This window comes from Stigmatopora nigra, chromosome 10 (genome assembly GCF_051989575.1).
Source record: "Stigmatopora nigra isolate UIUO_SnigA chromosome 10, RoL_Snig_1.1, whole genome shotgun sequence".
In the NCBI taxonomy this organism is placed as follows: Eukaryota; Metazoa; Chordata; class Actinopteri; order Syngnathiformes; family Syngnathidae; genus Stigmatopora; species Stigmatopora nigra.
In genome coordinates, this window is record NC_135517.1 from 7,164,443 (window position 1) to 7,182,200 (window position 17,758).

Consider the following 17,758-nt stretch of genomic DNA (forward strand, 5'->3'; position numbering starts at 1 on the left):
GGACTGATTTATTTTGCTTCATGTCAGAATTCAGTTTTTTTTTTGCATCTTCCTGTAGAAATTCAAATGTATCACCCAAGGATGTGGAGTGATCAGAACATTTCCAACTCTGCTGAACTTTATTTTGCTCATCAGTCCCCCCAACTCAACCCCACCCCCCAGGCGTATGTGGCCCCTGGCCTCATTCTGGATTAGTAAGTAGGGGTACTCACCGCACACAATGGAAGCTCTTTTAATTCCAGTAGCGGCCTGACCCTGAGCTCCAAACACTCTTTACACAGTAGGGACTCCTTCACTTACTTTTTTCCCTTTAAAAAAAAAAAAATCCTCATTGTCTTTCTCCTTCAGACATCCCTTGCAGAGCCCACTTGCTCTTTAAAAAAAAACCTTCCACCCCTCCTCTTATTACTCGGCAAGAGAAAGAGACAGGCTGTTTACCCGTCAAAGGATAGTTTTCATACAAACAAGTCTAAGTTCAAGAGGAAACATGGGGCTTCGCCACTCACCACCTTTCTACAGTGCTGTGGAGAATGTATTTGAAAGGGAGAAGTCCACATTGGTGGCAGAGGAGGGTCATGCATGTATGCAAACAACACAAGTCTCCATGTTGTATGCACAAGTCACGTTTTAAGGCACATCAAGGTTTGTGGGTGACAGGGAGAGTAACAGAGAGGTCGGCATCTCTTCCAGGGTGAGGTAGTAATGCTCAGTGACAGGGATAAACAGCACTGGGAGGGGGGGTTGCTCCTACCCAGGGAGCAAAGGGGAGGAAGGAGGAGGAGGTGTCTGTCAGCCTCTCTTCTTCCTCCCTTGTCATTTTTTCAATTATCCCTCTTTCCTCTGTGTCCCCGTAGACCCGGAGGCAAGGTGCACATCATTTAGACTGAGAGCCTGTTTAGATTGTGATTATGGCAGCGCTTTTTTTTCTTTCTCTGAGCTCCAAGTTCTCCTGAAACTGGCGCACGACAACGCGTGACAATTTGGCTCAACTCAGATTTGCACTTGGAATAGCTTCTACCATATACAGGCAAGATTTTCTGTTTTCCTATTTGTTTTGGGATGTTTTACCAGAGGAATAGTCAAGTCTTTAACATCCTTTGTAGAAATGGAAAATTACATTTTGGGTAATAGGGATTAATAATTTAAGGCAGATAATTAGTTTCTATTTTTTTGCATAATTGAGCAAAACTGTATTTCCCACACAGTGAGGCCCTACCTGGGATCGAACCCAGAACTGTGAGGCCACACACTAACCTCTCGCCAACTGGGCAGATTTGAAAACTAAATTGATGAAATTTTAAGGAAGTGAAGTATTTTTTTTTATAATTAATGAATGTTATAATGTTTACCTGATTACCTGGCAATAATCAATGTACAGACGCTCCCCTACTTACGAACATTCGAGTTATGAACAACGGTACATACGAACATGACCGCTGATACCGACGCCTGGCGCTGTGAGAGCTCAGCTCACCCAGCATCCACCTTCCTCTGCCCAGTTCATTGCAGTGAGGAAGTGCGTAATGAACCTTTTTCATTTTTATCGTTAAATATCTCGTGCATCCATTATTCAATATGGTTGGTGAGAAGCGAAAGGCTTCAAGTGAGGGATGCGCAAGGAAGAGGCAAGCCATTTCATTTGAAACGAAAGTGGCAATAATAAAAAGCTTGATGCGCGTGAGAAAGTGGTGAGCGATGCATGGGAATACAACTTGAATCGTTCGACCGTCCCATACCATTTATAAACAGAGAGTCGAGCAGCAGGACCCGAATATTGAACGTTGCACAAAGGTTGCAAATCAATTGAATGATGCCATACAGTGCTACCGCATCATTTATGATGGAAAAAAAGTAGAAATATATATATATATATATATATATATATATATATATATATATATATATACATATATATATATATATATATATATATATATATATATATATATATATATATATATATATATATATATATATATATATATAATTATTATTATTATTATTATTGTATATATTTGGAGTGGGGTGCAGTTCAGTCAATAAGGCATTGGTTTAATATCAGATAGTCCTCCTCGTGAGGTTTCATGGAGGAAATGTAAAATGGGGTTTTCCCTCATTCTCTTGTTTGAATGAAAAGTCATCAAGGGAGAAGAGGAGAGAGGGATGGATCCCTCATTGAAATGCAAGTTACATCCCCCGTTCTCCTCTCTCGTGTCTCCTCTGGGGACTCCCTGCCTTTCTCCTCCTTCTATTTCCCATCTTTCAGACGCTCCCTCGCTTCCTTTGTTAATCAGTTAAACTCCCTCTTCAAACAACCCCTCTAATTACTCCTCCACTCTCTGTAAACGACAAGGCTGTCTCCCGCATCTTCTCTCCCCCACCAACTCCCGCTCTCCATGGCAGGGGTTGACCTCTGTCAGCTGCCAGGCAGGCCCTCAGCAATGTGCTCCTATGCACGTGTGTGTACGACTGATTCCTGAATGTTAATGAAAGGACCAATGTGTTAAGTTAGGATATAATACAATTTTATCTCAATATTACCGGGACGTCTGGTTGCAGGCATATGATTGGAATTTGCTACTGGGACGAAAAGCTTGTCTCTAAAATATGAATCCTATTGGTGAGGTGACGCTGTTCTTTGATTCTCTCTATTAGGGATCTCTTAATTTTTCAACAATGATGTAGTCATTTTCTCCCTCTGCCACCCAGCCCCACCTTTCTGGCACTTATCGACACACACATCTTCCCCTTTTAAATTAACATGCAACAAGAAAAAAAGGGAGGAGGGGGGCAACAGAAGGGGGTGAAAAATTAAATGCATTTAATAAATGGCTGACTTCAAATCACCCAGCTTTTCAGCCTCCCCCTATTCAACGGCCCATTGAAAAGGGAGAAATCATTCACCGGGTAGACAAAGCCGAATGAAAATATAATTCTGCATTGTGAGGCGCTTTTGTCCTGGCCCGTCAAATCGTTAATGGCAGGCCTTTTGTTTTGTCTCGTCGCTTACCGCCTGGCGGTGTCGCATGGCGCTGGCATCGTGTGCCCCATAATCACCACGCTTTGTGATATTAGATTATAGGGGCAATTAATGGCATCAAACCTGAACTACTCTGCTTTCAGGTTGTCACACACACACACACACACATTCAGCCTCACGTATATCCTCACACGGAAGTTCCATATATCGCCACTCGCACCCGTGCGACGTGGAACGGTGGCATAATTCCAATAATTATGATCCCTCTAACTTGAAAATGTAAATGGCTGTTGGTGTAAAATACAAAATAGGAGTTGTTGACATGGAAGAAGGGGATGCAGAAGAGGAACTTATTGCAACATTTTATTTCGTAGCCTAGAATGACAAGGCACACTGGCACGATGCCAAGTGGCGGCCAACATCACTGCTGCTTTGCTGACTGCCCCCGCTGCGTCTCTTCTTTTACCGTTTCTTTTACCAGCTGCCACAGCCCCTCCCCTTTCCCTGAGCTATATCATTTATTTTCCAACACACCTTAGTTATCTTCTCCATCAGTTCAGCATGCCCCTACGTTTCCCATCCCTCTGCAAAACCATGCTTCCACCTAATGTCACATATCCAGGACAATATTGGTGAAATTATGCAACAGGAATTTTGACAGTTAGAGTTACAACAAATGATTACTTTGATAGTCAATAAATTTCTAATTATTTATCCTATTTTTTTTGGCTACTGTTAAAGTACCGGGCTTTACTTTGTAATGTGCATTGAAAGTAAAAACTGAGGAAAGTTGGATTATGATCGACCAGAGAGTAGAATATTTTGTTTCTCCCTTTTTATTTCATTTTTAAAACTGTCCCAAATAAATTAACTTTTTTAAACAAATGAAATTGAATAATTAATTTTGCTTTGATTTAATAAATAAATAGATTTTTTTAAAGTTACCTTATAATGTATTTGATCATATATATTTTATACAAAGAAGCCCAGTTAAAGCATTTTGAGGCCAATAATCAAGCAATCATTTAATCAGCTATCAAAATAGTTTGGTGTTGCTTTTTCTATTAAAAATGGCAATCTAATATCAATATGTATGTCATGAGTCAAGATGATATTTCCGTCAATTGTGCAGTAATTCAAATGGAACATAACAATCTCTTTCGTGGACGTTGCTCCTTGTAAATTATACATCATTTTATTAGGTGATGATTGGTGACAGTTTGACTGCGATGGTGACAAATAATTCTACGCTGAGTGAATCAAGATAAATGGCCCGTTTGTGAGGTGATAACTCATGCTTGTATTTCTCTATCAAAGTACCATCACAGTTTAACAGGAATGATTATTTGTGTGGCGAAGGCTGTATAGTTTATTGACGTGAAGGCAGTGAAGTAAACGCGAATCATCTTTCAGTCTGTTAGTAGAGACAATACCCACTCTACACGCTCAGTGCCTCTCAGACTAAATATCTGTCATCTGATTTGTCTTTATTTTGCTTCATTGTTTTCTCAAACATGTTTGTGTTCACTAAATATGTAAATTGGGGGTGTACACACATTAACTCAGCGTCTATACTCAGCCCTGATGTTTCAGTGCCTGAATCGTGTGATTAATTTGCTTTCAGATGTGTTGTTTGTAATCAGATTAGATTCTCCAATCTGCCAATCCCTGTGCAGCGTGCGCATAGAGCTTTTTTCCCCTCCGCAATGTCTTTGCCTGCCGTTTGCTCTGATGAGATAGACATCTTCTGGTGACAGCCAAGTTGTTGTTGCATGTCTTTCCTTAGCCAAGTTTGAATAAGTCGAAAGTAAATCACAGACAACCATAATCATGTGTTTATGGAAGGAGATAAGATTTATTTATTATTTTTTTAAATGGCGATTGTATCTACTGCTGTCACATAAATTGCCTGAATTATTTTCAACAATGCCAGTGCAGTGAAGGGGGAGACCCAACAAATAATGTGTGATGTCTTTATTAGTCTTTCTGTGATGTTAAACTAAACATTCCTCTCTAAACATTTTTTAAAGAATGTATTGCAGATTTAATACAGAGTGGCGATTCACCTGTCTGATTGTGGTGTATAAATAAACTTGTCTCCTTTCCTAGTCTCTAACCAGCATAGGCCGTTAATTTCTTTGGCGTATGGGGCACTCACGGTGAACACCGCCTAACAACAAGTGGCCACTCCCAAAGCAGTTGACTGCGAAGGGATTAAAATTTACTGTGGAACTGTTTATACGTACTTTGGAACAGAACACGGAAATCGTCCAAATGGCAACTAATGGTCTAAATCAGCGGTGGGCAAACCAGTCCTCGAGAGCTGCTGTTGGTGCAAGTTTTTCTTTCAACCGATCCAACACAAACATTTTAACCAATAAGGTTTCTGCTGAAACAAGAAGCACCTGTCTGCAATCCACTGATTGCACTTCTAAGATCCAGATTGGTGGAAATGTTTCCTATTATAGGTTGGAACGAAAACCCACACCTACTGCAGCCCTGTCTGGAGTAGTTTGCCCACCCTAAATGATGTTGCCTGTTAAAAGAGTCATAATTCTCAGTGCTAACTTTGTATATATTCTATGGATATACAACTTGTAGAGTGGGCAGATTAACAGCTATTTAGAGACTGCGCATCATGCAATGACTATCCAAAGCTTTGACAGTTTTCTACATTTGCAAATTAAGATTCAAATGTTTTCTGTCCTTTGTCCAGGTCCCTGTATCAATGGCTATGATGAGCCCCCAGATGATCACTCCACAGCAGATGCAACAGATCCTGTCTCCCCCGCAGCTTCAAGCCCTGCTTCAGCAACAGCAGGCTCTCATGCTTCAACAGGTGAAACATATGAACCCAGCAAACAAATACGCACACACCTGTGGTGTTGTTGTAGTTTTTGGTCAGAATCACTCCTTCACTAACATGTTTTGATGTGTCTGATGTTTCATTGTGCGATGACATGAACTAGGTGTGCCTTTATCTCATTCAATGCTGTGAGACCGTTGAAGGTAAACAAAGGAAAGCATTCTGACTCATGCACAGTTGTTTTTCCAAAGTTCCTTAGGATTATAGCTACTGTGCGTGACTGTTATTTTTAACTAAAAGCACAGACGTGTACTCACCACTCAGTCTCTTTTTGAAGGCTTCGGGTATTCAGTATAACCATGCCAACAGCCAACAAACAATCACTGTTTGCCTGTAAAATATCTGTCAAATATTTATGCGGTTGTGACCCTTTGCCTAAACCCTTGGTCATATAGGAATTTCACAGTTGTTTCCTTTGTATCTGCATCATTTCCAGTAGATTAATTGGAAATATAGCTACAACAACTATCCTAATGGATACCTACAAATAACAAGCTTTGTGAACATAAGGATGGCTACGAACCGTCTCACCTCCTTTACGACAGAGAAGTTCCACCATTAAAACCATTGAGTTTAACATCCTTCTCCCTGTTAATTAACCACAGTATGGACACGCTCTGACTGTATATCTGCAAGCCAGCACTTTTCTACGAACTGACACGCATAGAATGATACAATCAACCAGCACATCACTCAGCAGAGCATTAAATTTCATAACCCCACGGCAATTCAGAAATGTATAAAAGTGAAGGAAAGGTTTATGGTGCACTACTAAATAATATTTGTGATTATGCGTGGCTAAGTTAACCGTTAAGTTTCGTCTAACCTTTACTCAATGTATGCTACAACTGCCTTGCTGGCTTCGGCGCTAAGTCAAGGTCACGGTAATAGGCTGAAGAGATGAGTGCCTCACTTCTATACTCTCAATGCATAGAGCCACTGAATCAAATCATTAAAAGACCTTAATTATCACTTAATTATTCCCTCAACTCGCCACTCCAGAGCCGAGTGTGTGCATGCGCACGCTTGCATATGCATTTGCATGTATGACGAGGAGGGGATCAGGACTAGTGAGGCAGAAAAGAGATATTAACCCTGCCTAAGGAACAATAAAAGAGAGGAAAGACAGATGGGAACCAAAGCAAGCAAAAAGAGAAAGGACTGCGTCTTCCCTGAAAGCAAATTAAAGATAAGAAGGTATGTCATTGTTGAAATGCACATGAAATTATGCAAAATTCAAGCTATTGGCTTGGATAAGATTGAAGCTGGAAATGTAATGGTGTATTGCACAAAGCGAGCAGGGGCATTAGACTGCTCAGTTAGGATGTTCACTGGTGTCTAGTCGGCCCACTCGTGGGTCAAATGGATGAGAGACTGCGGCAACTGCTGCTCTGTGAAGTCATTCTCTTCCGAGAAGCCTCTTTGAACATTTGATGCACCATGAAACAAAGACAAACTGCAGAGGCGCGCGCACACATAGGAGTTGATCTCAAGAGGATAACCTCCCCTGCACATGTGCACACTTCTGCACACACTGTGGTCAGAGTTTCCCTGCCGAGTTGCTCCCCTTATGTACGAGATTGTAATCTTAATGGAGCGGCCTGCCTAAATGAATGATTACTAACACAAACGCACAGACAGGCTGTGGTCAGTCAGGGGAGACAATGCCTGGGTGTTTGCGTTGTGTGCTATTTAAATTAAAGAATGATCCCAGCGGAGGGGCCTGTGGTGGTGTAGTGGTTCACAGAGCTGACATTTGTGCCGCTAGTGTGGGCTCAATTCCCACTCACTGTCATCTGGATCTTTTCAACGGCCTGCATGATAAACAGACTGGCTTTTCTAACACCGTTTTTTTTTGGGGGGGAGAGTTCATTCTCCCTTATTCAGTGTATGCATGGGTTTATGTATACCGTGGTCCCCTGGCTCCACCTGCCCCACTGTGGTGTCATGACTTATGTTTATGTCAGTCATGCACCCTTTCATAATGGGAATATCCGCATAAAACCAGAGCCACTTGCTCAAAGACTCACTTACTTGTTTGCTGGTATGACAGCCAGCAAATTCCAAGTGAAGCTCATGCGCAACAAGTTCTTACCGGACAGTTTTAGGCATTGACATGTTAGCTGGTAACGAAAAAGGGCCGAGACTGAGCATCCATACAAATATCACCACATATGAGCACCCATGTAAACGGATTATTCTTAATGTTTTAAAAAGTCAATTCAGACCTTAAATGTGATTATTGTTTGGTAAACTCGTAAAAGTACATATCCCATTTATAAAGTTTAATCTTGACAAATAATTAACCACCTCTCCTAGTGGATTGGGTGCAGGTACATTTTCGGTCAAAAGCAGAGAATGCATTATTATAATTTTTCCTTACATAGTATTTGCCTTACAACAAGTCAAAATGATTTCATATGATACTTTAGGTCATATTTCGATGTTTGCCAATAGATCACACTCACATAATAATTGCAAAAGCCTCAACATATAAATAATTCTTGCTCTCTTTGGATTTGATGGAGAGTTTTAATCTGGGTATGTCTCCTCACCTTCCTGCAGCTACAGGAGTACTACAAAAAACAGCAGGAGCAGTTGCATTTGCAGCTTCTGACTCAGCAGCAGCAGCAGCAACAACAACAACAACAACAACAACAGCAGCAGCAGCAGCAACAGCAGCAGCAACAGCAGCAGCAGCAACAACAGGCCGGAAAGCAAGCAGCAAAAGAGGTGAATATCAAGTGCACACTCATTTAGTTCAAGTACACTTTGAAATATATAAAAGTACCCTTAAATGCATAAAAAGTGGTTGACATGAGAGGATGCATATGACAAAAAAACCCAAAAAACATCACGTCCTATGTATTGAACGAGCAATACCTAACGTGGCCATCTTCTTGCTCTTTCTTCTTCATCTTCCTTTGTGCTGTATGGTCAGTTCATGAGCATTAGCGAGTGCACACTCTCTGCAAGCCTGTCATGTCAAAAGAGTGTGGGAGTGCTGTGCCAAGTCATTTGCTACCTTGCCAAAACCCTCATTTACATGCCTTCAACTGTGGGCCTGAGGTGAAATCTCTGTGTAGGAGGGGTCTTCCTCTGTTTTAATTGTCAATTAACCTCGCCTAGCACAGAAGGAGTCCCTTGCTTTCTCTCTGGCTCATGTCGAAAGGCAGTTGTTTAACCACAGCAGCAAAATGATCATGCCCAATCAGAAGAAAAAGAAAAAAATCCTCTCCTTGGGATGAGTTTGTTGTAACCTCCTGATAGACATAACATTTCTAAATAAAACACAAAAGTATTTTAAAAAAAACGCAAAAGTATTTAAAAAAAAACGCAAAAGTATTTAAAAAATATATATTATAAATTCATGCAAAAAAAGTTTAAACTAATTTTTTTTATCTTAAAATTTTGGATAATGTGCTTTTTTTTCTCCTTTTCTTTTATCTTTTTATTTTGTACCACAAACCAATAAAATGCCAAAGAGAAGAAATGTCATGCGTCACAGTACCGAAAATGTAGCTTATTCTTAAATAATAAAATGGTACATTCATGCTTGTCCTGGCCGGGAGGTATGCTGGTTGGCTAAGTAGGCTATAATTTGAAAATAATAATAACAATTTGTATCGGAAAATATTCACCAACCAAATCGTAATCCTCCCCCTGTCTCGTCTTCTTTCATTGAAGTTAGGGTTTTATTGTTTCTAGCTGTGGTTGACTTCTTTTATGACATTTTTCATGACAACTTTCAAGTGGTTCTCCACTTTTCCACTGTACAAAACAAATGTTACTGTTGTCGGGTTTTACTATTAAGAGCAATGAATTATTAACTTAGGTCAATGTTTGCCCTGGATATTAAAATGTGTAAGAGTTATGATGTAATGTAATCCCGATCATTAAAATTCTAGTGTAGTGAGTTCACGTTCATATTTCGTACATTGCCTAACTAGCGTCTATCGTCTTGACCGTTTAGAGAATTGAATTTGTAGAGTTTGGAAATAAAAAGTAAAGAGAAAAAAATACATGCAAACATCAAGACAACAATTGACCACCATGAGACAGAACCCAGATTTGAACCACAATTCTCAGGCCTATGAGACAGTGTGTGGAGCACTCGTCCACTATGCTGCCCTTGATCTTTCTAATTCAAGAGACTAGCAGCAATGAGGCACAAATGAACTTTCTGACAAACCACAGAGAGACACGTCCTACATTCCAAGTCGTCTCCCAGAGGAGAACCAGCACACCTCACCTCCCTCACCATCGCAGCAGCAGCCAACTACGTCAAGCGTGACCAAAGCAAACCAGTTGTGGTGGCCTGCCATGTTTCAGAAGTCTGAATTGCCCCCCCCCCCCTCTGCCCCATCCTCCTATTCACTGTCCCAGTTTCAGTTTTTTATGTTGTTGTCCTGTAACAACTAGACAAGCGCAATCACTAGTCGTACAGTTACACATAGACGCTTGATGTGTGGTGGGTCAGTGCACAAACACATACACTCGAGGGAATATGACTCCCTGCAGACCCGCACTGAATTTACAGTGCATCGTGGAAGTTGTTGAAAATAATAACAGAGGTTTATAATAATACAGATATGAAATGTATTTCCATAGCTTGTTAGGTTTATTTCTACGGCGCAATCACTGTGAGATAACAGCAATGATTTGCAGATCATGGCCGAAAGAGGAATGTTTAAAAGTAACAAGAAGACAGTGGGAGGGAGACAAGTGATGTGATGAGGGAGGGTTGAAACCTTTAATCACTGCAGAGAGTTTTGTGCTCAAGTGGCGGTGACTTCTTGACCTTTTTTCCCCCATTTTCTTCTTCCCTTCTTCTGCGTGGAAGTGGTGCATTGCAAGACGATGAAAGTGTCAGTGTTTCTGTGCACGCGCGCACATTTGGGACTGGTCAGGAGTCAGCTTAATGAAGTGACTCTGAGCATCGCAAGAGTGTGTCTGTCGGTGACTGTCCATTTCGTGGGTGTGTATGTGTGTGCATCTGTGTGAGTGGCAGGCTCAGACAGTGTGTGATGTGCTCATAAATCACATTGACAGCCTGTTACAGCGCTAGCTTTGGCCACTCAGCCACAGCTAATGTAAACAGAACACAGACACGCACACACACAAATACACGCACGCAATGCACACTTTAAGGAAGGATGTATCTCAGGGGGACATAGGGGGGCTTAGGAGCAAATGGAATGGACAGACACAAGCAAAAAAAGAGGAGCAATAGGGCTGGACAGGCAAGAGAAGTCTTTTTCTCCCAAAAATATGAATAAAATCAAGTATACTAACTGACTATGAGCTAACGTCTAACTTATTTAAAACACGTGTGTACAATATCATCATACCTTATCACTCCTTTTCAATACATGTAGGGTGGATGGTTTACAAGGAAAACAAATGATTTTATAATCATGGTTAACTTTGCTTATTCTTACCATAAAAGCAAAAATAAAATAAATTCATGAATTACATAGCAGACCAATATGACTTTTTTTGCTATATCACGTCTGTGTATATCTGGCAAAAGTGATCTCAGAGTAAATTCTGACTTTTCTCATTTTTATTTTGTGCTTTCTGGTGCAAAAATGTGTACTACTACACATTCTTTGCCAGAATAATTTGCATGACTGCTGTCCCTTCACTTACCTGGTGTAGGCCTTCACATACAGGCCACTGCCATCACACATTCGCTCCCCTGGCTGCAGTTTGAAAGGATGTGACCTAGCTGCCCTTCCTGTTAGTTGGTCTCTGTTCAAAGGGCTTTATGCTGCCAACTCACTCTGTCACTCACACACACACACACACACACACACACACACACACACACACACACACACTAGCACACACACACAGGGAAATACAATAAGCAGGTCCGGCAGTCATATTTAATTATTTATTTTTCTTCCCACAAGTTAACTGGGGGGATAAAGCTCATCTCTCTAATGTTGGCCTACAGGGACCTCACAGTACGGTCGCAAAGTATTTAGGCCTGGGAGAGCAGGGAAAAGGACATTTACAACCGCAACACACAGACACACAACCATTCTCTCAGTCCGTCTTCTCTTCATCGTTAAAGTCTTTTGATGACAGTAGTATGTTTTAATTTGCTTTTATGGTTTAAATATGTGACTCGATTCTTTGATTTATTGGGTGTGAATAAAGTAATAGAAAGTGGAAAACAAACCACATATTGCAAGTAAGACTTCTGTCTCTAAATTTAAATGTAGAAAATTAGTGTGCTTTTTATGTTAGAGCCGACCAAAATGTGGTTTGTGTGCAGAGTGGTTTATAAAGGCCTGCCTTGGTTCTCTTTCCAACAAATAGAAGTTGTTCTTGTAACTTTCAGCTTGGCCCATCAAAGGCCCCCAGAGTGAATCACTCATTATTTTTTGGACAATTTTTACACCGGAATTCTTTCCTGACGCAACCCGCACATTTTTTTTTTTTTCAATTTACGGTTAGGACCAGCATAGGGTGGGACTCAATGCACTGATCTTGACCTATCTGTACCAAATTAAACTGTATTCCTACTGGAAATGACATCCTACTTCAGTGCATAAAAAGCGGAGATTGCAAAAATGCAAGTATTTTATTTCCTGCTGATTTGAAATGTACAATCTCCATGTATATATCAAAAGGGTTTTGGAAATTCAAAATAAGAGCTATGTCTCTCTTGGATTAAAACAGTAATCCTTAAATTGAGTCCAAAAGGCAATAGTTAATCGGATTTACAAGAAGGCTTGCTATCGATTAACCTTTTTCCTTTGCTTGTCCCTCCTTCCCTTGGTGTGAATCAGCTCGGCAGCAAGCAGCTCGCTTTCCAACAGCAGCTGATTCAGATGCAGCAACTTCAACAGCAGCACATCCTCAACCTCCAGAGACAAGGCCTAGTTCCACTGCAGCCTACTGCTGCCATACAGTCCCTGCAGCAAGGTATGCACCCTGGTAGGCAATCTTGGTGTATATTCATCATAACACAAGCTAAGGACTACATACACACTCACATAGACCTCAAGTGCCACAAGTAAAGTCTAAGTTAATCAGGTTGTAAAATATAAAGGAAGCTGTATTGGTGGGTTCACCAAAGGTACTCATTGGGATAATAGACATACTCAAGAACATCATTAGTATTCTATTTTTATACTCAACCGCAGTCCCTACAATTTGTCTCCAGGCTTTCTTTTATAAAAGTTGATAGCTCAGCCCACACTGGCGGTGTGTGTATATTACAAATTGAAAACATAAACCTTTGCAGTCCAAATATCTCACTTTTAAAGGTTTTTTTTCCAACTTTTAAACGTGCATGCAAAAATTATAAGGTAAATGTTTAGTAGAAGAAAAGAACTTGATGTTCTTGTCTGGGTTTGACCATTTGACAGACACCATTTGTTTTAAAAGAGAGACAATTTGCACTAGAGAGGCTAATTTTTCCGACACCGGACTTTGGTGTCTCGCTCTTTTTTTGCGCTCCTTCTGTATCCAAGTGGAATTTCCCTGCAGTGTGAAAGAGCCAGCCCATTGTGATGGCGCGGCCAGGCGTGAAGCAGAGCATTCCCCGAACCAGCCATGCCATACACACAAACACACGCAAACACCATGCACACAAATGCACATAATTAAACGCTCACACACAACTACACACAAATGAACACACTGGTAGGCTGCGTCAATAGCCAGTTGTGTCCGGCTGGTAAGTAGCAGGAGGGGGTGACGAGAGGGAACTTCTGAGAGCTGTAATAAGATAGAAAAGCTGCTCAGATGGCTCATCAGTGTAAATGTACAACAAATACACTGAACACATTGTGGCAGGTACTACCGTGCCCATTAGCAACAATTTAGGTTTTGATGTCTTGCCCAAGGACATTTTAACAGTGGGCATATGGGGTCAAAATGTTGACCCTTCGATAATTGATGGACTTTGTTGCATCTCTGGTTGTTCTTAAAGCGCTATAGAAATTATAATGAATTGAGTTGAATAAATGTTTTAAGTGTGACTCACATACATTGTGGAAATATTTATGAAAATGTATGCCTCTAAATTCCAATTATGGGTTGCTTCTGGGGGAAGACAATGATCTCATCTCTATTTTAAATTGAAAATAATCAAATCGTTTTTCAGGAAATACCCCAAAGAGGAAAAAAAAAAGATTTGCAAAGCAACAGTAGATGATTGAAATCATCACTGTGTATACAATTTAATGTTTAATTTCCACAGGTGTCGTTAGGACTCCATGTATTAACTCGCTTAGTTGTTACTATGAGTATTTTCTCTAACGAAGTGGTTCTTTAAAGTTTTGAGCCAGTCCAATAAGTTAAACAAGTGAAAACACCCTACATTTTTTTGTCGGAGTGTGTATCCATAGCTTGATCAGGTTTCTTGCTTAATAAGTGTCCACATAGAACCTTTTCCAACTAGACGTCTCATTTTTCAACAGTGAGACCCTTTGTTTTGGCGGGACAACTGGAGAATGCAGTCAAAGCAGACATAATATTTGTATTGCTGCAAGGTCGCTGGGTGTGTATGTGCGGACACGTACAGCTGCGTGCCGGCAAAAAAAAAATAAAAAAGTATGTGGTGCACTGAGATACATTGGAGTGGACTGTGGCATTTTAGGCATCTCCGTTCCTTTGAAATTGGAGCAGAAATAACAAAGCTGTGCTTAAAGTGTACCCTTAGCCGCTTCAGACAAATAGTGCCGGTGACAGCCGCCGCGCTGCTGCCTGGTCGAAGGAATTGCCATTAGTGTTTGGAATGCATGTATAAATTAGCTTTTGGTCCGTCTCAGCTGGTGCTATTGTCCTCTTGCAATAAATCCCAGAGGCCCTAGCAGTTGCATTGTCATTTTAATTAACAGAAATTAGAGAGGGCTCTTTCTGGTTCCTACTCATCAATATTACATTAAGGTTTTTTTTCCTCAGTTCAGGTATGATAAGAATATACTTTGCATTAAACACCTTCATTGCAATTGTCTTGCCTTCAGCTTCTGCTGGACTGACTGTGTCTCTGCTCCACAGCAATGTGTCCATCAGACCTCCAGCAACTGTGGAAAGAGGTTTCGGGGGTGCCCAGCACCGACGAAGCCTTGAAACAAGCCGAGGGTCTGGACTTGAGTACCAACAGCTCTAATTCTACCTCAGCCTACCCCAAAGCGGCCAGCATGCACATGCCACTGCACAGCCTGCCCAATGGACAGAGCCACACCCCAAAGAGAGACAGGTACAGAAAGAGTTTACTCATAACATTTACCAGCCATATCATTGGGTACACCCTTTACATATTCAACAGGTGTTTACATATATATATATTTTTTTTTAAATCCCACTAAAAGATAGCATGGGCATGTGTAAAGACGTATGCTTTCCAGATGTGTATTTAAAAAAAAAAGTATTTATTTATTTAAATTTTAGCGTTCTTACATTTCAAGATAACGACCAAGTATATAAGTTATATTGGTTTATAAATTAGTACATGGTATTTCAGGGTACTGTTTATACGATGTGATTTGTGTTGGCAGATGTAATGAATCTTGGTTTTGAGTGACATTCTCAAAGAGGTATTCATTTCACAACATCATGATTATTGCGGTTGCACTTCGAGTGAAAATATTCCAAATTAGTTTGGGCGGGTGTACCTCATGTCATGGCTGGTCAGCGTTACTAGTGTCCTTCCACTGTGTGACCTGTCGTCTTTCTCATTCGCACACCATCTAAATTTCAATTTCCTGCCTTCCTTTTCACTTTTTTGCTTTTCTTCTCTTGCAACACATGCGACAATGGCACGCAACACACCACACATCACCAATGTGTAAAGTCATTTGATAGTGAGTGTGGCTTGACTTATGTATGTACTGCCACCGTGCTGCCAAGCACATGATAATATGATGTATAGGAAAATCTGAATGGGAGGCAGGCCAGTGTTGTTATGGTTTAAATTTTAAGATTAATATAATTTATTCTGTTGGTACTCTGATAAGTATTAACACTACAAACACCCTACATACTGTATATACATGATTTGATCCCATGGCTATACTTGCTGCTCATGGGCTTGTCTCCATTTCTAAGAGCCAGACTGTTTGAGTGGATATCCTCCTTCACCAAGGCAGACAGTGGCGATGACCATGCTCCCCCATACTCCAAAGGCAGCCAACCCCCCACCAGCCAGTGAGTGACATGCACACACACACACACACACATGTGGCCTACTCCTACTTGGGATGATGGGCCAAGACTGGCCAAGATGAGTAGGTTCAGCAAATGCTATCATTGTATCCTAACAGTAGATGCGGACGTCGTCTGCATCAGTGAGTGAGCTTGCTAAGCTAATGCATGGCTGATGTGGAGGAAAATGTGGTTGCCAGCAGTTTGTCATGGCTGCTGTCTGGGCTGCTTCTGATTTGACTCAACCACAGCCAACACACACAGGCGCATGCACGAACGTACACACGCATGTGCCCCAACCCCAGCATGCGCACTGGATCAGGAAGAGGTTGAAAAGAAAAACAAAAAAAACAGAGGGAGTGAAATGTGTTTCCATCTGCAATACAACTGTTTTTTGTTAGAAGGGCTTATGATTTGGTCGGATACTCATTCCAGTCTCCACACACATACACAATTGTGGACGTGTGCATAGAGACAGTAGTTGCCAGAAGAAGTTTAGATTCACATCTGCTACTGGACCTGCCACACACCCAAATACACACACTTTCTACTCATATAGTATATCATGTTTGTTTGAATAGAAGCCAAGGTGGCCCATTTACAAACACATGCAAACACACACACCAAGTACACGCTCACCATAATAACTGTTGTATGATGGTGGGCGCTGCTAATCGGTCTTGGAGAGAGTTGGTGCTGGGTCAAGATCAGAAACACAAGAGCCGACAGCAAAATGAACACACACACGTGCTCCACATGAGCGCCAAGGACAAAAAGGCAGGTCATGGGCTTGGAAATATGCTTCTGAGGTTGTTGGAGCGAGCCCCTTATTTGCCTGGCTTCTGTAACTGACCCCACTCCGTTCTATCATCCTTTCATTGCACTTGGCTTAGAGATCGGCATGAGCTAACCACACTCAGATGGCCGTGTTGTTGCTACTGCTGCAAACAGTTATTCATGTGCGTGATTGTGTGGTCGATTGACACTTTGCCGCTCTCTATTCTGTCTTTTATTGATGGTGTATTGTGCTGCAAGCCCTAAGCGATCTCTCCCTTCACAGTCACGAGGAACATGCCGGCTCACATCCCCTCTATGGCCACGGAGAGTGTAAGTGGCCTGGCTGTGAAGCACTGTGTGAGGACATGGGACAGTTCATCAAGTAAGTGTTTGAATTTTGTATTTATATATTGATTTTTACTCTTGCTGTAGTTTGTACCCATTGGTGTGGATTTAAACTTATGGCACTGTTGTCTCGTTCCAAGTGTTCTGGGTTGTTATCCTAAAACTTGACAGTCTTTTCTCATTAACCACAAACTTTATTTAAGACCACATGAAAACTGTCTTCAATTCCATCTTGAATTGTAAGCCATCGCCTGTCATTTTAAAGGCTCAGAGCCCCAATTCCACCCATGTATTAAAAGAAACATGACATGTTATCTGATTGAGATCACTTGTAGGAAGATGAAGTAAAACCCTAGTGTAATGTAGAATGTCAGTCCCACACACCACTGATGTATTTGAGCACATCTCAAAGTCAGCTGTTACAATTGATTGCATCACTTCCAATGCAAATCTTACACATCAATTCACGTGCATGCATTTACACCTTGAACCAGTCAATCAGTTAAAATATGTAGCTGGTAGTGAATAACATGTATAACAATTTATAAAGGGAAAAATAAAAAAATATAAAAATTGTTGGAATAGCGGTGTGGAAAGTTTTCCACTAGAAAATTGTAAGAAAC

General features: G+C 41.0%; 1 protein-coding gene across 5 annotated transcripts in view; it reads left to right on the forward strand.

Moving 5' to 3' along the window:
* foxp4 (forkhead box P4) overlaps positions 1-17,758 on the forward strand; it is a 123,169-nt gene that overhangs the window by 89,531 nt on the left and 15,880 nt on the right. For 2 of the 5 annotated variants that reach the window (XM_077726171.1, XM_077726173.1), the window contains 6 exons: positions 5,697-5,819; positions 8,412-8,579; positions 12,650-12,797; positions 14,868-15,069; positions 15,918-16,016; positions 17,074-17,172. In XM_077726171.1, coding sequence (XP_077582297.1) covers positions 5,697-5,819; positions 8,412-8,579; positions 12,650-12,797; positions 14,868-15,069; positions 15,918-16,016; positions 17,074-17,172 — 839 coding nt within the window. The remainder of the gene's footprint in view (positions 1-5,696; positions 5,820-8,411; positions 8,580-12,649; positions 12,798-14,867; positions 15,070-15,917; positions 16,017-17,073; positions 17,173-17,758) is intronic. The other 3 variants (XM_077726172.1, XM_077726174.1, XM_077726175.1) reach the window with 3 other exon arrangements.